Raw genomic sequence first — 26,010 nt, forward strand, 5'->3', positions numbered from 1 at the left:
ACTGTCCACAAGGCCGCCAAAGAGTTGGACATGACCCAGTGACTAAATAACAAAGTTTCCATTCCATTCCATATACATTATGTATATATATGTATGTATGTATGTATGTATGTGTGTGTATATATATATGTATATGTGTATATATATATAATATATATATATATATAAAATCTCACATCTTCTTTATCAATTCCTTCATCAGTGGACATTTAGGCTGCTTAAATGTCCTGGTAATTGTAAATAGTGCTGCAATGAACTTTGGGGTTCATGTTTCTTCTCGAATTATGGTTTTCTCCAGATACGTGCCCAGGAGTGGTGTTGCTACATCATATGATAGCTCTATTTTTAGCTTTTTAAGGAACCTCTATACTGCTCTGCATAGTGGCTGAACCACTTTACATTTCCACAGTGTGGGAGGGTTTCATTTTCTCCACACCCTCCCCAGCATTGATTGAATGTAGATATTTTGATTATGGCCATTCGGATTGCTGTGAGGTGGTGAAGAAGAAGTGAAGTGAAAGTCGCTCAGTCATGTCCAACTCTTTGTGACTCCATGAACTATACAGTCCATGGAATTCTCCAGGCCAGAATACTGAAATAGGTAGCCTTTCCCTTTCCCAGGGATCTTCCCACCCAGGGATCAAACCCAGGTCTCTTGCATTGCAGACAGGTTCTTTACCAGCTGAGCCGCAAGAGTAGTAATTACAATTAAATTCATTGTAATTTAATTTGCATTTCTCTAATAATTAGTGATGTTAGCACCTTTTCAGGTATCTCTTGGCCATCTGTGTGTCTTCTTTGGAGAAAAGTCTATTTAGGTCTTCTGCCCATTTTTTTCTTTTACATTTTATTTTTGAGCTGCATGAGCTGTTTGTGTATTTTGGAGATTAGTCCCCTTATCAGTTGCTTCATTTGCAAGTACATTCTCCCATTCTGAGGGCTGTCTTTTAGGTTTTTTTTTTTTTTTCCTTCTAACTTTTTATTTTATACTGAACTATAGCCACAAGGAGAAGAGTGGAGAAATAACTCCAGAAAGAATGAAAGAGATGGAGCCAAAGCAGAAACAACACCCAGTTGTGGATGTGACTGGTGATGGAAGTAAAGTCTGATGCTGTAAAGAGCAGTATTGCATAGGAACCTGGAATGTTAGGTCCATGAATCAAGGCAAATTGGAAGTGGTCAAACAGGAGATGACAAGAGTGAACATCAACATTTTAAGAATCAGTGAACTAAAATGGACTGGAATGGGTGAATTTAACTCAGATGACCATTATGTCTACTACTGTAGGCAAGAATCCCTTAGAAGAAATGGAGCAGCCCTCATAGTCAACAAAAGATTCTGAAATGTAGTGCTTGGATAAAATCTCAAAAACGACAGAATGATCTCTGTTCATTTCCAAGCCAAATCATTCAATATTACAGTAATCAAAGTCTGTGTCCCAACCAGTAATGTGAAAAAGCTGAAGTTGAATGGTTCTATGAAGACCTACAAGACCTTTTAGAACTAACACCCCAAAAGATGTCCTTTTCATCATAAGGGATTGGAATGTAAAAGTAGGAAGTCAAGAGATACCTCAAGTAACAGGCAAATTTGGCCATGGATTATAAAATAAAGCAGGGCAAAAACGAACAGAGTTTTGCCAAGAGAATGTGTTGATCATAGCAAACACCCTCTTCCAGCAACACAAGAGACTCTGCACATAGACATCACCAGATGGTCAATACCAAAATCAGATTGATTCTTTGCAGCCAAGGAGGCAGAAGCTCTATATGGTCAGCAAAAACAAGACCAGGAACTGACTGTGGCACAGATCATGAGCTGCTTATTGCAAAATTCAGCCTGAAATTGAAGAAAGTAGGGAAAACGACTAGACTATTCAGGTATGACCCAAGTCAAATCATTACAATTATACAGTGGAAGTGACAAACAGATACAAGGGATTAGATCTGGTAGAGTACCTGAAGAACAATGGACAGAGGTTCATGATATTGTGCAGGAAGCAGTGATCAAGAGCATCCTCAAGAAAAAGAAATGCAAAAAGGAAAATGGTTGTCTGAGGAGGCCTTACAAATACCTGAGAAAAGAAAAGATGTGAAAGGCAAAGGAGAAAAGGAAAGATATATCCATTTGAATGCAGAGTTCCAAAGAATAGCAAGGAGAGATAAGAAGGCCTTCCTCGGTGATCAATGCAAAGAAATAGAGGAAAACAACAGAATGGGAAAGACTAGAGATCTCTTCAAGAAAATTAGAGATACCAAGGGAACATTAAATGCAAAGATGGGTGCAATAAGGGACAGAAACGGTATGGACCTAACAGAAGCAGAAGATATAAAGAAGAGGTGGCAAGAATACACAGAAGAACTATACAACAAAGATCTTCATGACCCAGATAACCATGATGGTGTGATTGCTCACCTAGAGCCAGACATCCTGGCATGTGAAGTCAAGTGGGCCTTAGGAAGCATCACTATGAAGAGAGCTAATGGAGTGGGTAGAATTCCAGTTGAGCTATTTCAGACCCTAAAAGATGTTGCTGTGAAAATGCTGCACTCAATATGCCAGCAAATCTGGAAAACTCAGCAGTGGCCAGAGGACTGGAAAAGGTCCATTTTCATTCTAATTCCAAAGAAAGGCAAAGCCAAGGAATGTTCAAACTACTGCACAATTGCACTCATCTCACATGCTAGCAAAGTAATGCTCAAAATTCTCCAAGCCAGGCTTCAATAGTATGCCAACTGTGAACTTTCAGAAGTTCAAGCTGGATTTAGAAAAGGCAGAGGAACCAGAGATCAAATTGTCAACATATGTTGAATCTAGAAAAAGCAAGAGAGTTCCAGAAAAATACCTACTTCTGCTTTATTGACTATGCTAAAGCCTTTGACTGTGTGGATCACAATAAACTGTGGAAAATTCTTCAAGAGATGGGAATAGCACACCTGACCTGCCTCCTGAGAAATCTTTATGCAGGTCAAGAAGCAACAGTTAAAACTGGAAATGGAACAACAGACCTGTTCCAAATTGGGAAAGGAGTATGTCAAAGCTGTATATTGTTGTCCTGCTTATTTAACAGAGTACATCATGCGACATGCCAGACTGGATGAAGCACTAGCTTGAATCAAGATTTCTGGGAGAAATATCAGTAACCTCAGATATGCAGATGTCACCACCCTTATGGCAGAAAGTGAAGAAGTAAAGAGACTCTTGATGAAAGTGAAAGAGGAGAGTGAAAGAGCTGGCTTAAAACTCACCATTCAGAAAACTAACATCATGGCATCTGGTCCCATCAATTCATGGCAAATAGATGGGGAAACAGTGGAACAGAGATTTTATTTCTTTGGGTTCCCAAATCACTTCAGATGGTGACTGAAGCCATGAAATTAAAAGATGCTTTCTCCTTTGGAGAAAAGCTGTGACCAACCTAGACAGCATATTAAAATGCAGAGACATTACTTTGCCAACAAAGTTCCATTTGTCAAAGCTACGGTTTTCCAGTAGGCATGTATAGATGTAAGAGCTGGACCACAAAGAAAGCTGAGAGCTGAAGAATTGATGCTTTTGAACTGTGGTGTTGGAGAAGACTCTTGAGAGGCCCTTGGACTGCAAGGAGATCAAACCACTCAATCCTATAGGATATCAGTCCTGGATATTCATTGGAAGGACTGATGCTGAAGCTGAAACTCCAATACTTTGGCCACTTGTTGCGAAGAATTGACTCACTGGAAAAGATCCCCATGCTGGGAAAGATAGAGGGCAGGAGGAGAAGGGGACGACAGAGGATGAGATGGTTGGATGGCATCACTGACTGATGGACATGAGTTTGAGTAAACTCTGGGAGTTGATGATAGATAGGGAAGTCCATGGGGTTGCAAAGATTTGGACACGACTGAGTGGCTATATTGACTGATTGACTGATAGCTGATTAACAATGTTGTGATAGTTTCAGGTGGAACATGTATTTTACTATTTTTTTAAACCCTTAAAAACCTTAGTCTCCAGTGAAAACCAGTAAGCAAGCAACTGTAAATATAGCAGAATTTACTGATTGGAAACTTATGACCATATTCTATAGCCACTAGGAACATACACTTTCTCACAGCATAATTTCTTTCCTCAGTATAGTTACAGAGAAGGCAATGGCACCCCACTCCAGTACTCTTGCCTGGAAAATCCCATGGGTGGAGGAGCCTGCTAGGCTGCAGTCCATGGGGTCACAAAGAGTTGGACACGACTGAGCGACTTCACTTTCACTTTTCACTTTCATCCTTTGAAGAAGGAAATGGCAACCCACTCCAATATTCTTGCCTGGAGAATCCCAGGGATGGGGGAACCTGGTGGGCTGCCGTCTATGGGGTTGCACAGAGTCGGACATGACTGAAGTGACTTAGCGGCAGCAGCAGTATAGTTAAAGATGTGTATCCAAAGAGCCCAAACACCTATAATTTTCCTCTTATAAGCAGAAAAATGTAGATAAACTTCAACCTTGTTCAGCAACTAAAGTTCTAGTATTGTATATTATTTGGAAACGATCTGGATATTCAGTGATTTCCAATTATTGAACTTAACAAAACCCTAAAGTTTCAAGTTACCAAATATCTAAAGAGATCATTTTAAGGTATCACTAGATAGTCCTAAAATATAATAATCCCCAAAGAGTTCACCAAAAAAAGCTCTTATCTTCTTTACATGTGATTTACTGAAAAGTTTCATCATGAAAAGTTATTTTTTTGACAGATTTTGCAATAGTAATAATGTGAACTTTATTAACTTTCAAACTAGGTGCAAAATATTTATACTAATTTTGATAATGCTTAAGACACGCCTACACTAAATAAACCAACAATCTTAAACTGACTTTAATATTAGATATTAATCAAATTCCATATATTTCTCGGATCACATGGACCTGAAATTCATTCAGGTTAATTTTTTTTTAATATTTCTAAGAAGTTATATAGGCATTTAATTTCTTTTAAGCCAGTTAAATAAAACTCACAAATTCATTTTTGGTAAAAACTTTCAGAGGTAAAGATACATCATAAATGTGTACAAAGACATAATCAGAGATATCTGCCTTCATTTTAAAACTTAGTCATGATTTAGGTATATTACAATTTACAACTCGTTAGTTTGTATACAACATTCAGAATAAGTTTAATTTACTCACGAGTTTAAAAGACATCTTAAGCTCCACCATCCTTTTTTTTTTTTTCCTTTTTTTGCCAGTTTCCGGTTCTGCTAATTAAGTCAAGGTCATAGTCTCAGGCATGTGTTTGCATTTCAAGACTGTAAGTGTTAAAACTTCAAGATTTCTCCTAGTAATGCTATTGTTCCCTCTGTGTCAGAATCTTGAGAAGATATATTATCAAGCCAGCTTCTTTAACTGCATATGCCAAAAAAAAATTTTTTTTAGAATGTCAAAAAAACTCATCTTGGTGATTTTCAGGGTGAGATTTCCTTTAGTTCTCAGTTAAGTGAGTTCTTACAACTGTTGGCTCCATACCAATTGCACATGAAGCCTGCTGGAATTCCAGTGGGTGGCTGCCTGTCTGGGAGCTGGAAAGCTTTAGAAGCATGATTTCACATTTTCTTTTAGTTTCATTTGAATATAGAGTATCTCCAAGTTCTCAGCCCCCAAATAGCCACTGTTTAACAAACAAGACAGTCATATATAGACAGACAAGACAACCAAGGCCAAAACATAAAAAACCCCAAACCAGAACCTCAGGACATTAACCCAGGTTTGGAGTAACCCTGCAGCTGTAACATTTTTATTGTCCCTGTTAGTGTGGGGCCCTAACCCATGATCCTACCACATTCCCACCAGTTGGGCCTCTAACTCACCATCTGGACAGTTTAAACACAGGTACTTTTTAATCAGGTTATTTACCCACAAATGTCTTCCAGACCTAGAAATTGTTTCTTATGTGCCGTGAAAATAATGCACCAAAGGTCAGCAGCACCATGCCAGGGGAAATCCAAGGCATTTCCAAAACCCTGGAACAGATGGACCAGGCATCTGCTTGGACTCATCCACAGGCTTGAAATGCCAGTAGAGAACCAATAAACCATGATCAAAAAGTCCCTCTGGAGATACCTCCCATCTGGCTCCCTGAATTTGTTACCAAGTCAGTTTTATTTGCCTGATGTGCAATAAACCAACCACAAATACACCAGGGTTTGTAGCAGAGAACAAATTTCAGAGCTAGTAATAAATCTTAGATCCAGGTCCCTGAAGGTGAGGGGCTTGAGATATTTATGAGATAAAGAACTTGGGTGGTCTTACCTGTGGGAAAAGGTAATTGGGGGTAGATAAAAGGTGAGGTAATTGGTGTTCTGTGCAGGTGTATCTGAGTTACATTCTTCTTCATGATGGATGCATGTTCAAAAGTGGAGATGCTTATCATGATATGAGGGTAAAGTTTGTGGCACTCTGACATCAAAATGTCATTCATCAGATACTTGAGCAGGCCCAGTTTTAGGGTTAGTGGTCCCAAAGAGTGTATGTGGGCTTGAACTGGACAAGGGCTGACTCCAGGTCCCTAAGCTATGTGAAGCTTGAAGGGTATACATTTTGATCAGTGAAGGCAGTCTGTAAGCAGAGGGTGTTTTTAAATGGGTTGTTCTCTTATCTGCTGATTGGTTCTACAAGCTCAAAAATTTCTGTTCACCTCATTCTGGTCATCCTATGGTATATAGTTTCAGGATGGCTTTTTTTTTTTTTTTAACCTTATGAGGCAGTTTCAATTTCAGTTCTTGGATATTTAACAAAACCAGCTGTGTGGCTCAATATATGATCATTTTTAAGAAAATGTTCATTTTTGATTAGAAAACAGTGTGCATTCTGTGATTACTGAGTACATGTTCTCTAAATGTCAATTAAGACTAGTTAATTAAGACTAGTTTTTTAATCAAGTTGTTAAAATCTTCTATATAGTTAGAGAATTTTTGTCTATTTATATCCTTTGTTAAGATAAGTGTGCTAAGTCTCCTACCATGATTGTGGAGTTGTCTGTTTTTCCTCTAGAGGCTGTGTGATTGGATGCCTATAAATGAAAATTTCTTTTTTTAAAAAATCATTTTTCATCATTATGAGATGTCCCTCTTTGTCTATGCTAGTTCTTTTTGCCTCAGGGTTCTTTGATCTGCTGATAGTATAATGAAGAAGATTACGTCACATGACCTCTCACCTTTCCTTTAATTACATCCTTCGTGTTCATAGTTGTCGCCATGCAACTTTACAGTAGACTCCCACCATTTGTTGACATACTCTGCTTTTAACTTTACCATGAAGACATCTCTTGAAGCAGGGGTTTGAAATGGTTTTATACCTTGGGTCTTACTCTTTTGGACAATTTTGATCACCGTGAGAACATATTCAGGCCAACCTGGTTGAGTGACGCATGGAGCAGAATTACCTGGTCATATTAACAGAGGCCAGTATAGATGAGTACAGTGAATAGTGAATCAGCTCAGATGTGTAAGCAGTAAGTGCTTATAATTATATGTGATTGAGGTTTTTGCCCTTGCTTTGTACATAGCATTATCCTGATAATGAAATACTGATATGTATAAAGTTTTATGTTTCTCTATTCTTTCACTTTCTATTTCAATAAACCAAACTCTTCTAAAGCCTATGTGGTTTAGTAATGCTGTTTTAATCCAGTTAGACAATTGTTTTTATTTGGAACATTTAGTTCATTTACATTAAAAGGAATCAGTGATGTATTTGGGTTTGAGTATGGCATTTACTATTTGCTTTCTGTTTGTTCTCCTGTTCCATGTTTATTTTCCCTCTTTTTCTCACTTTTTTTGTATTCATATTTATAATTTATTTTTATCTCCTTTAGATTCTTAAATATCTTATTGAAGTTTGTAGTATACATATTTCACTTATCCAAGTCTATCTTCCGAAGAAGGCAATGGCACCCCACTCCAGTACTCTTGCCTGGAAAATCCCATGGAAGGAGCAGCCTGGTAGGCTGCAGTCCATGGGGTCGCTAAGAGTCGGACACGACTGAGCGACTTCACTTTCACTTTTCACCTTCATGCATTGGAGAAGGAAATGGCAACCCACTCCTGTGTTCTTGCCTGGAGAATCTCAGGGACGGGGGAGCCTGGTGGACTGCCATCCATGGGGTCACACAGAGTCGGACACGACTGAAGCAACTTAGCGGCAGCAGCAGTCTATCTTCAACTGGTACTCCACTTTGCATATAGCAGGGAACTGTACAACAAACAGTACACTTTCAGTTTTCTACCTTTGAATTATCACTGTCATCCATTTTACTTTTACAGCTGTGCTAAGCTGCAGTAATCATGATTATAATTTTGCCTTTAAATATTCAATTATCTTCCAAAGTGATTTTATAAATAAGAACATTCTTTTCTACCTATGGGCTTCCCTGGTGGCTCAGATGGTAAAGAATTTGCCTGCACTGTGGGAGACCGGGGTTCAGTCCCTGTGTTGGGAAGATCCCCTGGAGAAGGAAATGACTACCCACTCTAGTATTCTGGCCTGGAGAGTTCTGTGGGCAGAGGAGCCTGGCAGGCTACAGTCCGTGGAGTGTACACATATTTATGCCTACACATATATTTACTTCATTCCTTTATTTAGGTGTCCATTCTCAACCTGGCACTTTTTCCTTTCTTATCAGCAGACCTCCTTTAACATTTCTCATAGTAGAAGTCACCTGTTGATTAAGTCTCCAGTTTTTAATATCTGAAAGGGTCTTTATTTCACTTCTTTTTTTTTTTTATAACTTTCATTGCTGTATGTCAAATTCTAGGTTAACATATTTGTTTCTTTATTTCTTCAGTGCTTTGAAGATGTTGCTCCACTATTTTGAGGCTCACTTTTAAGTTTGTTTGGCCATAGCCGCCTTTAATGTAGGCCTTTTTTATTTTTATTTTTTTTGCACTACTGAGGAAATGCCCTTCTAAGTATGTTACTTGGTGGCACATGCAAGGTTTTTCTGCTTTGGTAGAAACTATCCCCAGCCTTTTATGAGCCCTGGGAATTGACTCACACTTTTTTTGTGTGGTTTGCTCCCTACTCTCAGATAAGTTCTTTTAAAGTATGTATTGATTAGTATTCAGTTGAGAAACACAGGAGAGACACTGGGGGACACTAGTCTCCCTAAACTCCTGTTTCTTTTTGCTCAGTCTGGGGTACTGCCAGGCTCAACTACATACCCACACCCAGCACTTTACCCTGGAAAGTAAGTGAGATTTTAAGTGAGACATAACAGTCACTTCCTTTGTTTTCCTTCTATTGAGGATTGCTCTCCTTCACTGCTTATTGTATGCTATCTGAAACCTATTTCATATTTTGTAGTTTTTAAGTCATTTAATGTGGGCAATTTACTCTAGCCCTTATTATTCCATTTTGGCCAGACGTGAGTATTCAGATGTTGTGTTCTTAGCTACAACATTAGAATGTCTTTCACAAAAAAAAAAAAAAAACAAAAACAAAACAACAAAAAAGTGGAGCATAACAAAGTTTTCAGGGGCAAAGACTGTCATCTGGGATCAACTCTAAGATTTTTTGTCATTTGATTTAATTTTTTCTTTCTTTCCCCCAATTCCACACATTCTCTGGAAGTTCCTTTGTCTGAGGATTTTATCCTGTCACAGGGGGATGAGAAAATGTGGTAGTGACAGCTAGATGTCTTTCAATATCTGTTTTTCCTTTTTTTTTTTTTAAATCACTAGTAAGAAAACACCTGTTAGTGAAATGTCATGTCCAATTTCTTGAAATATCCTTAAAGGGGAGCACCCTTCTTTGTTCTTCCTTCCTTCCTGCTAGTTGGAATTTGAAGTGATAGTTATCATTTGAGCTTCCATTTTGTACCCTGAGAAGGAGCCATGTGCTGTAATGGAAGAGCAAACTGGAAGATGTCTCAATTCTAACGACACTGGGAAGCCACATACCACATAATTTGTTTATACCATTTTGGGGCAAATTTTTATGGCAAAAGCAAAAATAAACTTGTCTAATTTCAGCCATTGCTGTTCTGAATCATCCATCATTTTTGACTGAGGCTCTCAAAAAGCCATATGTGAGAGAAGAGAATGACAATGGGAAGGAATGTGTGTGTCTGAGTAACTCATTAGCCAAGGATTGTATTTTTTCATATACTTACCACCCATGCCTCCAAGTTCTAAAGCTACCTCAAGACCACACTACAGTTTTAAAAACACATTTGTATCTATTATCTAACTTGATGTTTTCAACATCTATTAGTTGGCTAGGGCAAAGAATATGGTACCATTTTAGAGGTAAGAAAATTAAACATTGAATAGTGTAATGTCTACAATAAACACTAAACTAGTTCATGAGAAAGAGAGGGTGAAGCTCTATTCTTCTACACCAAATCCAATGCATCATCCTAGATAGAGCTTTTGAAAGATCTATCTATCTATGGTTGATAGATTCTGTAGAACTGTGGGGCAGGAAATGTTTGAAGGAGCTACCAGATTCTGACTGTTTTATTTACCATTCCAGCAAAAGGGTGAACCATGGATAACACTGATGAGACTGAGAATGAGGAGACAGGAAGATGGAGAAACTTTAATTCATGGATTAAATGCAACTTCAACTATGAATGCTACATGACTTTCCTTAATGGCTGCTACAGCTGCAACTGGGAAGCCAAACAGGAGAAGAAGGCTAGACGACCACTCTGCTGCTGCTCTTTGGTACAGAGAGATGGGCGGGGGGAGACAGACCACACTTTCTTTTGCCTTGAGAGAATTGCTATAATTTTGTGTGTGAGTGTGTGTGTGTGTGAGTGTGTGTGTGTGTGTGTGTGTATGCCTAAATACATCATATGTAATGGGTCAAAAATAACTTTATTTAGAAGGCTAAAGGTGATCAGAATTGGATAGCTAAAGAATAGAGAATGGCAGAAGAAATGGTATCAGAGGAGGAGTCAAAGGGCTTAGTATAAGGTGTATTTTAGGTGGAACAGAGGATAAGAAGAGAGAAGTGATGCGAACTGAAGCTACAGATGGAGGCAGGACAGATGCTGTGTGGTTTTAAGAATTTGATTTCTGCCATGTAAGCAGTAAAGAGTGCCTAGAAATTTTTAAGATATTGAGAAACACAGTAGTGTGTTTAGTGAAAAAAGAATTTCCATTGTTGAATTTATGCATACATGGCAATAAACAGTAAGTGATCAGATGGAAAAAATGTTTTAACCAAAGTATGAAGTATCTTTATGTCAAACTAAAATATTTTAAATTTATCCTCATAACAGTGTGGAGGCTTTGAACATTTTTGAATGAATGGCAACAAAAAAAAATCAAAATAAGAAAATGGGTTTATTCCTCAGGTTTATTGAATGTGTGCCACAGTGAATAAGACCATTAAGGTTTCTAACCCTCCTGCACCTCACAATCTAGTGGGATGAGTTAGGCAGTAAACGGTAATGAAGAAAGATGGTGCTGGCTAGAGAGAAGAGCTCTGAAGATAATACGTAGGAAAATGTGTTATGTGATGGGAACGTGGTTATAAAAGACTGCTTTGAGACATGTCTGTAAAGAAGATGTGGGGGCCAGCCATGTATATGCATACGGGCAAAAATATTTCAGGCAGAGGAGCCAGTAAGTGTGAAACTCTTGAGGTAGGAACAGATTTTGTCATGTTCTAGAAACAGAAAGAAAACCAGTGTGGCTGGAGTTCAGAAATGGCATCAGTTGGTAGAATGAGTGGAGGTCAGGAATGGGCAAGGCTTGACCATGTAGAGTCTTTGGGCCATGGCAGAGAGTTTGGGTGATATTCTTGTATAGTAGAAAGCTCTGGAAGAATTGTGAGCAGGGGATTAACTTTATCTGACATATGTTTTTAGAAGGACACACATGTTTTGTGTAGAGAGTATCAGTTCAGTTCAGTCTCTCAGTCATGTCTGACTCTTAGTGACCCCATGGACTGCAGCACACCAGGTCCCTCTGTCCATCACTAGCTCCCAGAGTTTACTCAAACCTATGTCCATAGAGTCAGTGATGCCATCCAACCATCTCATGCTCTGTCGTCTCCTTCTCCTCCCACCTTCAAACTTTCCCAGCATCAGGGTCTTTTCAAATGAATCAGTTCTTCACATCACGTGGCCAAAGTATTGGAGTTTCAGCTTCAGCATCATTCCTTCCAATGAATATTCAGGACTGATTTCCTTTAGGATGGACTGGTTGGATCTCCTTGTAGTCCAAGGGCCTCTCAAGAATCTTCCCCAACACCACAGTTCAAAAGCATCAATTCTTTGGCTCTCAGCTTTCTTTATAGTACAGCTCTCACATTCATACATGCCTACTGGAAATACCATAGCTTAAACAGATGGACCTTTGTTAGCAAAGTAATGTCTCTGCTTTTTAATATGCTGTCTAGGTTCGTCGTAGCTTTTCTTCCAAGGAGCAAGTGTCTTAATTTCATGGCTGCAATCACCATCTGCAGTGGTTTTGGAGCCCCAAAAGATAAAACCTCTCACTGTTTCCATTGTTTCCCCATCATTTGCCATGAAGTGATGGGATCAGGTGATATGATCTTAGTTTTTTCAGTGTTGAGTATTAAGCCAGCTATTTCCCTCTCCTCTTTCACCTTCATCAAGAGGCTCTTTAGTTCCACTTTGCTTACTGCCATAAGGGTGGTGTCATCTGCATATCTGAGGTTATTGATATTTCTCCAGGCAATCTTGATTCCAGCTTGTGCTTCATCCAGCCTGGCATTTCTCATGATGTACTCTGCATATAAGTTAAATAAGCAGGGTGACAGTATACAGGCTTGATGTACTCCATTCCCAATTTGGAACCAGTCCATTGTTCCATGTTTGGTTTTAACTGTTTTTTTTTTGTTTGTTTGTTTGTTTGTTTTTGACCTGCTACAGGTCTCTTGAGGTGGGTAAAGTGGTCTGGTATTCCTAACTCTTTAAGAATTTTCCAGTTTCTTGTGATCCATACACTCAAAGGCTTTAGCATAGGCAATGAAGCAGAAGCAGATGTTTTTTTCTGGAACTCTCTTGCTTTTTTGATGATCCCACAGATTTTGACATTTTGACCTCTGGTTCCTCTGCCTTTTCTAAATCCAGCTTGAACATCTGGAAATTCTTGGTTCACATACTGTTGAAGCCTAGTTTGGAGAATTTTGAGCGTTACTTTACTAGAGTGTGGAATTAGTGCCATTGTGCAGTAGTTTGAACATTCTTTGGCATCACCTTTCTTTGGGATTGGAATGAAAACTGACCTTTTCCAGTCCTGTGGCCACTGCTGAGTTTTCCAGATTTGCTGGTATATTGAGTACAGCACTTTAACAGCATCAGGTTTTAGGATTTGAAATAGCTTAGCTGGAATTCCATCACCTCCACTAGCTTTGTTTGTAGTGATGTTTCCTAAGGCTCACTTGACTTCATATTCCAGGATGTCTGGGTCTAGGTGAATGATCACAGCATTGTGTTTATCTGAGTCATAAAGGTCTTTTTAGTGTAGTTCTTCTGTGTATTCTTGCCACGTCTTCTTTATATCTTCTGCTTCTTTTAGGTCCATCCCATTTCTGTCCTTTATTGTGCCCATCTTTACATGAAATGTTCCCTTTGTATCTTTAAGTTTCTTAACGAGACTCTAGTCTTTACCATTCTATTTTTTCTTCTATTTTTTTGCATTGATCACTTAGGAAGGCTTTCTTATCTTTCCTTGCTATTCTTTAGAACTCTGCATTCAGATGGGTATATCTTTCCTTTTCTTCTCTGCCTTTCACTTCTCTTCTTTTCTCAGCTATTTGTAAGTCCTCCTCAGACAACCTTTTTGTCTTTTTGCATTTCTTCTTCCTGGGGATGTTTTTGATAACTGCCTCCTGTACCTCCATCCATAGGTCTTCAGGCACTCTAAAGAACTACAGCCAGTCCCTCCCACCAGGAAGCTTCCACAAGCCTCTTTTCCTCACCCATCAGAGGGCAGACAGAATGAAAACTGCAATCCCAGAAAACTAACCAAGCAGATCACATGGGTCACATTTCTAACTCAATAAAACTATGGGCCATGCTATGTAGGGCCATGCAAGACAGATGGGCCGTGGTGGGGAGTTCTGATAAAACATGGTCCGCTGGAGAAGGGAATGGTAAACCACTTCAGCATTCTTGCCTTGAGAACCCCATGAACAGTATTAAAAGGCAAAAATATATGACACTGAAAGATGAACTCCCCAGGTCGGTAGGTGCCCAATATGCTACTGGAGAAGAGTGGAGAAATAACTCCGGAAAGAATGAAGAGATGGAGCCAAAGTGGAAATAACACCCTGTTCTGGATGTGTCTGGTGGTGAAAATAAAGTCTGATGCTGTAAAGAACAATATTTCATAGGAACCTGGAGTATTCAGTCCATAAATCAAGGTAAATTGGAAGTGCTCAAACAGGAGATGGCAAGAGTGAACATTGACATTTTAGGAATCAATGAACTAAAATGGACTGGAATGGGCGAATTTAATTCAGATGACCATTATATCTACTACTGTGGGCAAGAATCCCTTAGAAGAAATGGAGTCACCCCATCAAAGTCAACAAAAGATTCCAAAATCCAGTACTTGGGTACAGGCTCAAAAATGACAGAATGACCTCTGTTTGTTTCTGAGGCAAACCATTCAGTATCTCACTAATCCAAGTCCATGTCCCAACCACTAATACTGAAGAAGCTGAACAGTTCTATGAAGACCTACAAGACCTAAAACTAACAGCAAAGAGATTTCCTTTTCATCATAGGGAACTGGAATGCAAAAGTAGGAAGTTAAGAGATACCTGGAGTAACTGACAAATTTGGCCTTGAAGTTCAAAATGAAGCAGGGCAAAGGCTAACAGTTTTGCCAAGAGAACGCACATGTCATAGCAAACACCCTCTTCCAACAACACAAGAGATGACTCTACACATGAACTTCACCAGATGGTGAATACTGAAATCAGATTGATTATATTCTTTGCAGCCAAAGATGGAGAAACTCTATACAGTCAGCAAAAACAAGACCAGGAACTGACTGTGGTTCAGATCATGAACTCCTTATTGCAAAATTCAGACTTAAATTGGTTTTAGAAAAGGCAGAGGAGCCAGAGATCAAATTGCCAACATCCATTGGATCATGGAAAAAGCAAGATAGTTCCAGAAAAACATCTATTTCTGCTTTATTGACTATGCCAAAGCCTTTGACTGTGTGGATCACAATCAACTGTGGAAAATTCTGAAAGAGATAGGAATACCAGACCACCTAACCTGCCTCTTGAGAAGTCTGTATGCAGGCCAGGAAGCAACAGTAAGAACTGTACGTGGAACAACAGACTGGTTCCAAATAGGAAAAGGAGTATGTCAAGGCTGTATATTGTCACCCTGCTTATTTAACTTCTATGCAGAGTACATCATGAGAAACACTGGACTGGAAGAAACACAAGCTGGAATCAAGATTGCCGGGAGAAATATCAATAACCTCAGATATGCAGATGACATCACCCTATGGCAGGAAGTGAAGAGGAGCTAAAAAGCCTCTTGATGAAAGTGAAAGAGGAGAGTGAAAAAGTTGACTTAAAGCTCAACATTCAGAAAACGAAGATCGTGGAATCTGGTCCCATCACTCCATGGGAAATCAGTGGGGAAAGAGTGGAAACAGTGTCAGACTTTATTGTTTTGGGCTCCAAAATCACTGCAGATGGTGACTGCAGCCATGAAATTAAAAGACGCTTACTCCTTGAAAGAAAAGTTATGAGCAACCTAGATAGCATATTCAAAAGCAGAGACATTACTTTGCCGACTAAGGTCTGGCTAGTCAAGGCTATGGTTTTCCCAGTGTTCATGTATGGATGTGAGAGTTGGACTGTGAAGAAGTCTGAGCACCAAAGAATTGATGCTTTTGAACTGTGGTGTTGGAGAAGACTCTTGAGAGTCCCTTGGACTGCAAGAAGATCCAACCAGTCCATTCTGAAGGAGATCAGCCCTGGGATTTCTTTGGAAGGAATGTTGCTAAAGCTGAAACTCCAATACTTTGGCCACCTCATGAGAAGAGTTGACTCATTGGAAAAGACTCTGATGCTGGGAGGGATTGGGGGCAGGAGAAGAAGGGGATGACCGAGGATGAGAAGGCTGGATGGCATCACTGATTCGATGGACATGAGTCTGAGTGAACTCCGGGAGATGGTGATGGACAGGGAGGCCTGGCGTGCTGCAATTCATGGGGTTGCAGAGTCGGACATGACTGAGCGACTGAACTGAACTGATCTGAAGGGAAAACCACTAAGTCATTAAGGTATGACCTAAACCAAATCCCTTATGATTATAATGTTATAAATAGGGTTCTACAAAATTCCACAAGGGTAAAAGAATACAGTGGTCTCTCTAGCCTGAGGAGGGTAATGCTGCAATGTGACTATATAGACCTTTGGGGAATATAAACAGATGTTGCTGAGGTACAATGAGAAACGGAGCTAAATGAGACCTCCTTCTTTCTCTTACCAGAGAGAACGATTATTTTACCCTTGGTTGATTGTGTCCTTTTGCTTGTCTACGGTTTTACTTTTCACATGGATAGAAACTTCAAATGAATTCAATGGCTTTGACTGGTGAGTTTCACTTTTTGTATTTTCATTTGTGTAAGGGCTCTTTGGTCTAATAGTCACATGGATCTTTCTTCAGACTGAAAAAGTCTGGTGACATAAGAGCGAGGGTGGACAAAGTTGTAGTTTTGCAGCTGGTGGATGGGAGGCCTGACTCTGGGGAAGTATAAGCATGCTCAGCACCCTCAGCTACTATACCTCCCTTCCTTGCTCAGTCTCACTCTTAGACCAAATCTGGCTCAGCAGGAAGCTTTCTCTGTGCTTCCAGTCCTTCTATTCAGATGACTCCCTTGTTCTTCAGCCTCTTTTGCCTACATTTACTGATGCCTACACCAGTTGGTCTTCATGATCTTGGTCCATGAACCCTGGTGTCTCAGCCTCACCTCCAGCCTCTACTTCTTCCTTCTGTCCTCACTGGGTTTCCTAAGACTCTGGAGACAGAAACAGTGTCCCATCTCAGCATGCTTGTAGCCCAGTTCCTACTCTGGACTGCTCCTGGCTCTTCCCATTTTTCTGGCCTGGCTGGTATAGCATACCCATTAGTTGGTCTTTGAGGGAAAAAGGGGTATCTTTGAGTGTGAGGCTTTTAAAAAATGTAATATAGTTTATTTTTTCCTTCATAGAAATAAAGTATGGTTTGTTATTTTAAATATTAAGAAATGTAGAAAAATAGATAATATCATCTTATTCTTGAGTAGCAATCACTTGGTATACTTCCCAGTCTTTTCTCCTGTGCCTATTTTTATATTATGTTCATATCATATATATATAATTTTTATTTTTTCTCTCATTTAAATAGTCATACACATTTTGAAAAATTATTAAAACTCTTAATGATAATCACTTTATTTATTTATTTTTTATATTCAATTTTTTGCATTTTATTTCCCCTAGTTTCTGGGAAAATGTTTGACAACAAAAACAAGAGAGTTAGGAAGGAAAAGAAAATCCATTTTAAATGGTTTTAAAGTATTTCCTGATATGAAGGTAGTGTAGTGTACTTACTTAACGACTTTTTATTGTTAGGCTTTATGACTAATTTTCTGTTTTTATAAAATAATAGTGAAGAGAAATCTTTGTGTTCTGACTTACAGTCTTACAGGAAGTTCCCACAATGACATTATTCAGTCAAAAAGAATAAAAACTAGTAAAACTCATTGTGCCTGTTACCAAAGTATTTCTCAAAAGATAGTACAGTTTGCATTCACAATAGAGGTATTTGACTTTCTGTTTTAAACCTCCATTGACAGCATGGACTATTATAATTTTGAATTGTTTTTATTAATTTTATAGATGAAATTTGTTTTATTTTAATTTAATTATTTACCAGGTATCAAAACTTGTTTCCTTAGTAACTTATTTTATCTTTAGTTCTCTCTGTTTGAATATACATATCTTGTGGAATCTAATTTTCTCATTTATATGCATTCTTTATTTAGAGATAAGTTCTAAATTTCTCCACAGTATTGGAAATAAGAAATGCTTCATTTATTTATAAAATTTCCCTCAGTTTTAAAGAACTTTACATTGAGATATAATTGAAATATAATGTTACATTTCTGTTAAGTATACATTACAGCATAATGATTTGCTATTTCTACATATTGTGGAATGATCACCACAGTAAGTCTGGTTAATATTCTTCATCACACATAATTTCAGATTTTGTGTGTGATGAGAATTTTTAAGAAACTTTCCCTTCAGTTCAGTTGAGTTCAGTTCAGTCGCTCAGTCATGTCCGACTCTTTGCGACCCCATGAATTGCAGCACACCAGGCCTCCCTGTCTATCACCAACTCCTGGAGTTCACTTTTAGCAACTTTCAAATATACAGTACTGCATTTGTAACTATAGTCACCATGCTGTATGCATTTTATCCCCAGGGCATGTTTATTTTATAGTTGGAAGTTTATACCTTTTTATCCATCTTCACTCATTTGTCCACCTCTCACCCCTGTCCTCTGGCAACCACCAATCTGTTCTCTGTGCCTACGAGTTAGTTTGGTTGGTTTGTTTTTATCTTTCATGTATAAAAGTGAGGTCATATCTTATTTATCTTTTTCTGTCTGACTGATTTATATTAGCCTAATGCTGACAGGGTCTATCCATGTTGTCATAAATGACATTTTTCATTTTTTATATGACTGAATAATGCTCCCTTGTGGTATGTGTGTGTAAGGATATACCACATTTGAAAAATTAAGTCATCTGTGGACACTAAGGTTGCTTTCATGTCTTGGTTATTGTACATAGTGCTACAGATGTTTTTAAATGATGACAAACCCACAGTAAACATTATCCTCAATGGTGAAAAATTGAAGGAATTTCCCCTAAAGTCAGGAACAAGACAAGGGTACCCACTTCTACCACTACTATTCCACATAGTTTTGGAAGCTTTGGCCACAGCAATCAGAGCAGAAAAAGAAATAAAAGGAATCCAAATTGGAAAAGAAGAAGTATAACTCTCACTGTTTGCAGATGACATGATCCTCTACATAGAAAACCCTAAAGACTCCACCAGAAAATTACTAGAACTAATCAATGAATATTGTAAAGTTGCAGGATATAAAATCAACACACAGAAATCCTTTGCATTCCTATACACTAATAATGAGAGAATAGAAAGAGAAATTAAGGAAAACAATTCCATTCACCATTGCAATAAAAAGAATAAAATACTTAGGAATATATCTACCTAAAGAAATTAAAGATCTATATATAGAAAACTGTAAAACACTGGTGAAAGAAATCAAAGAGGACACTAATAGATGGAGAAATATACCATGTTCATGGATCAGAAGAATCAATATAGTGAAAATGAGTATACTACCCAAAGCAATCTATAGATTCAATGCAATCCCTATCAAGCTACCAATGGTATTTTTCACAGAGCTAGAACAAATAATTTCACAATTTGTATGGGAATACAAAAACCCTCAAATAGCCAAAGCAATCTTGAGAAAGAATGGAACTGGAGGAATCAACCTGCCTGACTTCAGGCTCTACTACAAAGCCACAGTCATCAAGACAGTATGGCACTGGCACAAAGACAGACATATAGATCAATGGAACAAAATAGAAAGCCCAGAGATAAATTCACACACATATGGACACCTTATCTTTGACAAAGGAGGCAAGAATATACAATGGAGAAAAGACAATCTCTTTAACAAGTGGTGCTGGGAAAACTGGTCAACCACTTGTAAAAGAATGAAACTAGAACACTTTCTAACACCATACACAAAAATAAACTCAAAATGGATTAAAGATATAAATGTAAGACCAGAAACTATAAAACTCCTAGAGGAGAACATAAGCAAAACACTCTCTGACATAAACCACAGCAGGATGCTCTATGATCCACCTCCCAGAATATTGGAAATAAAAGGAAAAATAAACAAATGGGACCTAATTAAACTTAAAAGGTTCTGCACAACAAAGGAAGTATAAGCAAGGTGAAAAGACAGCCTTCAGAATGGGAGAAAATAACAGCAAATGAAGCAACTGAAAAAGAACTAATCTCAAAAATATACAAGCAACTCCTGCAGCTCAATTCCAGAAAAATAAATGACCCAATCAAAAAATGGGCCAAAGAACTAAACAGACATTTCTCCAAAGAAGACATACAGATGGCTAACAAACATATGAAAAGATGCTCAACATCACTCATTATCAGAGAAATGCAAAACCACAATTAGGTACCATTTCACGCCAGTCAGAATGGCTGCCATCCAAAAGTCTACAAGCAATAAATGCTGGAGAGGCTGTGGAGAAAAGGGAACTCTCTTACACTGTTGGTGGGGATGCAAACTAGTACAGCCACTATGGAGAACAGTGTGGAGATTCCTTAAAAAACTGGAAATAGGACTGCCTTATGACCCAGCAATCCCATTACTGGGCATACGCACCAGGGAAACCAGAATTGAAAGAGACTTGTGTACCCCAATGTTGATCGCAGCACTGTTTATAATAGCCAGGACATGAAAGCAACCTAGATGTCCATCAGCAGATGAATGGATAAGAAAGCTGTGGTACATATACACAATGGAGTATTACTCAGCCACTAAAAAGAATACATTTGAATCAGTTCTAATGAGGTGGATGAAGCTGGAGCCTATTATACAGAGTGAAGTAAGCCAGAAAGAAAAACACCAATACAGTATACTAACGCAGACCGGTTCCAAATAGGAAAAGAGATACGTCAAGGCTGTATATGGTCACCCTGCTTATTTAACTTATATGCAGAGTGCATCATGAGAAACGCTGGGCTGAAAGAAGCACAAGCTGGAATCAAGATTGCTAGGAGAAATATCAAGAACCTCAGATATGCAGATGACACCACCCTTATGGCAGAAAGTGAAAAGGAACTAAAAAGCCTTTTGATGAAAGTGAAAGAGGAGAGCGAAAAAGTTGGCTTAAAGCTCAACATACAGGAAACGAAGATCATGGCATCTGGTCCCATCACTTCATGGGAAATAAATGGGAAAACAGTGGAAACAGTGTCAAACTTTATTTTTTGGGGCTCCAAAATCACTGCAGATGGTGACTGCAGCCATGAAATTAAAAGATGCTTACTCCCTGGAAGGAAAGTTATAACCATCCTAGAGAGTTGGACTGTGAAGTCTGAGCACCAAAGAATTGATGCTTTTGAACTGTGGTGTTGGAGAAGACTCTTGAGAGTCTCTTGAACTGAAAGGAGATCCAACCAGTCCATTCTGAAGGAGATCAGACCTAGGATTTCTTTGGAAGGAATGATGCTAAAGCTGAAAATCCAGTACTTTGGCCACCTCATGTGAAGAGCTGACTCATTGGAAAAGACTCTGATTCTGGGAGGGATTGGGGGCAGGAGGAGAAGGGGATGACAGAGGGTGAGATGGCTGGATGGCATCACTGACTCGATGGATGTGAGTCTGAGTGAATTCCAGGAGTTGGTGATGGACAGGGAGGCCTGGCGTGCTGCGATTCACGGAGTCGCAAAGTATCTGGCAGGACTGAGCAACTGAACTGAACTGAACTGAACTGAATGCATATATATGGAATTTAGAAAGATGGTAATGATAACCCTGTATGCCAGACAGCAAAAGAGACACAGATGTGTAGAACAGTCTTTTGGACTCTGGGAGAGGGAGAGGTTGGGATGGTTTGGGAGAATAGCATTGAAACATGTATAATATCATATATGAAACTAATCGCCAGTCCAGGTTCAGTGCATGATACAGGATGCCTGGGGCTGGTGCATTCGGATGAACCAGAGGGATGTTATGGGGAGGGAGGTGGGATGGGGTTTCAGGAAGGGGAACACGTGTATACCCATGGAAGATTCATGTTGATGTTTGGTATAACCAATACAATATTGTAAAGTAGTTTGCCTCCAACTAAAATAAGTAAATTTATATTTAAAAAATGATGGCCATACTGACTGGTGTGAGGTGATATCTCACTGTAGTTTTGAGTTGCATTTCTCTAATAAATAGCAGTGTTGAGCATCTTTTCATGTGTTTATTGGCCATCTCTATTTCTTCTTTGGAGAACTGTTTGTTTAGGTCTTCTCCCCACTTTTTTATTTCATTGTTTATTTCCTATTAAGATGCATGAGTTGTTTATTTTGTAGACTAATCTCATGTCAGTCAGATAATTTGCAAATATTTTCTCACATTCTGTGTGTTGTTTTTTCATTTTGTTAATGGTTTCCTTTGCTGTGCAAAAGCTTTTGAGTTTAAGTAGGTTCCATTTGTTTCTTTTTCCCCCATTACTCTAGGAGATGTATCAAAAAAGATTTTGCTGCAACTTATGTGAAAGTGTTCTTACTTATTTTATTTTTGTGTATGGTGTTAAAGAATGTTCTAATCTCATTCTTTTAAAAGTAGGTGTCTATATTCCCCAGAACCATTTATTGAAAAGACTGTACTTTTTCCATTGTATATTCTTGCTTCTTCTGTCATGCATTAGTTGAGCATAGATGTGTGAGTTTACTTCTAGTTTTTCTATCCTGTTCCATTGATCTGTATTTCTACCTTTGTGCCATACTGTTTTGATTACTGTAGTTTTGTAGTATAGTATGAAATAAGGAAGCCTGATTCCTCTGCTCTTTTTCTTTCCAAAGATTGCTTTGGCTATTCAGGGTCTTTGTGTTTCCATACAAGTTTAAATTTTTTAAATTTTGTTCTAGTTCTATGAAGTATGGCATTGGTATTTTGATATGGATTGTATTGAATCTGTAGGTTGCCTTGGGTGTATAGTCATTTTGACAATATTGATTCTTCCAATCCAATAACATGTTTTGTCTTTCCATCTTTGATTTCTTTCATCAGTGTCTTATGGTTTTTAGAGTACAGTTTTTTTTTGCCTCATTAGGTAGGTTTACTCCTAGGTATTTTATACTTCTGATGCTATGATAAATGAGTTTGTTTCTTAAATTTCTCTTTCTGATATTTTAATTGTTAATGTGTAGAAATGTAATAAAATTCTGTGAATTAATTTTGTATTCTGCAACTGTACCAAATTCATTGATGAGCTCTAGTAGCTCTCTGGTAGCATCTTTAGGATTTTCTATGTATAGTATCATTTTCTTTTTCTTGTAGTTTACTTCTCATCTCATTTCTGGTAGCATCTTTAGGATTTTCTACATATAGTATAATGTCATCTGCAAATAGTGACAGTTTTACTTATTCTTTTTCAAGCTGAATTTATTGTATTTCATTATCTCCTCTGAATGCCATGGCTAGGACTTCCAAAATTGAATAAAGCTTGTGAGAGTGGACATTGTTGTCTTGTTTGTTACATTAGAGGAAACAGCTTTTGTCTGTTGAGCATGATGTTAACTGTGGGTTTGTCATATGTAGCCTTTAGTATATTGAGGAGAAGGAAATGGCAACCCACTCCAGTACTCTTGCCTGGAGAATCCCATGGAGGGTGGAGCCTGGTAAGCTACAGTCCATGGGGTCACAAGAGTTGGACACGACTGAGCAACTTTACTATGGTCCCTCTTTGCCCACTTTCTGGATTTTTTTTAAAATCATATATGGCTATTGAATTGTTGTCAGAAGGTTTTTCTGCATCTATTGAGATAATCTTATGATTTTTTACTCTTTGACTTGTTGATATGGTATATCATACTGATGTATTTGTATATATTGAAGAATCCTTGTATATCTGGGATAAATGCCACTTGATGATGGTGTATGATTCTTTTAATTCGATTCATTATTTTCAATTTGCTAGAATTTTGTTGAGGATTTTTGCATCTATATTCATCACTGTTATTGACCTATAATTTTCTTTTTTGTGATATCTTTGTCTGATTTTGGTATCAGAGTATTGGTGGCCTCACAGAATAAGTTTGGGGGTGTTCTTTTTTTCCCTTCTTTTTTTTAAATTTTACTTATTTTACTTTACAATACTGTATTGATTCTGCCATACTTCAGCATGAATCTGCCACGGGTGTACACGTGTTCCAATCCTGAATCTCCCTCCCACCTCCCTCCCCATACTATCTCTCTGAGTCAACCCAGTGCACCAGCCCCAAGCATCCTGTATCCTGCATCAAACCTAGACTGGCAAATTTTTTCTTATATGATATTATACATGTTTCAATGCCATTCTCCCAAATCTTCCCACCCTCTCCCTCTCCCACAGAGTCCCACTCCAACATGCAATTTCTTTGGAATAGTTTCATAAGGATAGATGTTAACTCCTCTCTAAATGTTTGGTGGAATTTGTCCATGAAGCCATTTGATCCTGGACTTTTGCTTATTGAAAGGTTTTTAATTACATTTTCAATTTCAGTACATATGGTTGGTCTTCATATTTTCTGTCTCTTTCTCTTTCAGTCTTGGAAGGTTGTAACTTTCTAAGAACTTTTTAGGTTGTCCATTTTTTTTTTTTTTGCATATAGTTGCTTGTAATAGTCTCTTATGACCCTGTGCATTTATGTGGTGTCTGTTGTAATTTCTTGTCATTTCTAATGTGAATGATTTGAGTCCTCTCCCATTTATCTTGATGAGTCTGGCTAAATGTTTATAATTTTATCTTTAAAAAAAACCAGCTTTTAGTTTCATTGATCTTTGCTATTGTTTTCTTTGTGTCTATTTCATTTATTTCTATTATGATCTTTATAATTTCTTTCCTTTTACTAATTTCAGTAAAAGGAAATTACTGAAATTTTCTTGTTCTTTCTCTAGTTACTTTATGTATTAAGTTGTTGTTGTTGTTTAGCCACCAAGTTGTGTCCAACTCTTTGGGATCCCATGGACTGCAGCACATCAGGCCTCCCTGTCCTTCTCCGTCTCCTGGAGTTTTCCCAAGTTCACATCCATTGCATTGATGATGCCATCCAGCCATCTCATCCTCTGAAGATGTCTTCTTGTCCTTCTGCCCTCAATCTTTCCCAGCATCAGGGACTTTACTAATAAGTCAGCTGTTCACATCAGGTGACCAAAATACTGGAGCTTCAGCTTCAGCATCAGTCTTTCCAATGAATATTCAGGGTTGATTTCCTTTAAGACTGACTGGTTTGATCTCCTTGCTGTCCAAGGGACTCTCAGGAGTCTTCTCCAGCACCAGAGTTTGAAGGCCTCAATACTTTGGCGTTCTGGCTTCCTCATAGTCTAGCTCTCACAACTGTATGTGACCACTGGGAAGAACATAGTCTTGACTATATAGACGTTTGTTGGCAGAGTGATGTCTTTGATTTTCAACACATTGTCTAGGTTTGTCATACCTTTGCATATATATGTCATACTCATACTGCTGTATAGTCTTGAGTAACTGTATAATCCCAGTTGCTTTTTCAATTCCCTCTGATGTGTATAAACAGTCACCCAAGCAAACTATTCTCATTCTTCTCACTCCCTTGTGTTACCCCACCACCATCACCTAAAGTAGAAGAAGGGGAGAGAAAAAGAGAGAAAAATATCACAGTTCTTCCTTTGCCAGAAGTATTCAGCCTGTGGGTGGGAACTTCTCCTGAGTTTGGTGGGGAATTTGGAACTCTACTAATTTTGAATATTTACATGTGAGTGAATATAGAAAAGAAGATCATTATGTTGATAAAGAGGGAAAAAAATCTGATGTGACTAGAGAAATGATTTGAAAAGACAGAGGCACAATTAAAGGCTAAAATTAACTCTTTTTACCTGGAAAGTAAAGTCAATATCACTGCTTGCATAAGCCATTTAATGAATTCTTTGGCTACATTTAGACTGCTCATGTGGATTCCCTGGTGGCTCAGAAGGTAAAGAATTTGCCTGCAATGCAGGAGACGTGGGTTCAATCCCTGGATTGGGAAGATCCCTTGGAGAAGGAAATGGCAACCCACGCTAGTATTCTTGCCTAGAGAATTCTATGGACAGAGGAGCTGCAGTCCATGGGGTCACAGAGTCAGACATGACTGAATGACTAACACTTTATGTCTATCCTGCATGTTTTTTTCTTTTATT

The 26,010-nt window shown here is 38.3% G+C and overlaps 1 protein-coding gene across 1 annotated transcript in view; it reads left to right on the forward strand.

Moving 5' to 3' along the window:
• The first annotated feature begins 10,505 nt into the window (after positions 1 to 10,505).
• LOC138427225 (glycerophosphodiester phosphodiesterase domain-containing protein 4-like) overlaps positions 10,506 to 26,010 on the forward strand; it is a 125,677-nt gene continuing 110,172 nt past the window's right edge. The window contains exons 1-2 of the mRNA XM_069566594.1: positions 10,506 to 10,699; positions 16,477 to 16,580. Of these exons, the coding sequence (XP_069422695.1) occupies positions 10,520 to 10,699; positions 16,477 to 16,580 (284 nt within the window). The 5' untranslated portion in view covers positions 10,506 to 10,519. The remainder of the gene's footprint in view (positions 10,700 to 16,476; positions 16,581 to 26,010) is intronic.

The sequence above is a fragment of the Ovis canadensis genome, chromosome 21, assembly GCF_042477335.2.
Source record: "Ovis canadensis isolate MfBH-ARS-UI-01 breed Bighorn chromosome 21, ARS-UI_OviCan_v2, whole genome shotgun sequence".
Classification (NCBI taxonomy): Eukaryota; Metazoa; Chordata; class Mammalia; order Artiodactyla; family Bovidae; genus Ovis; species Ovis canadensis.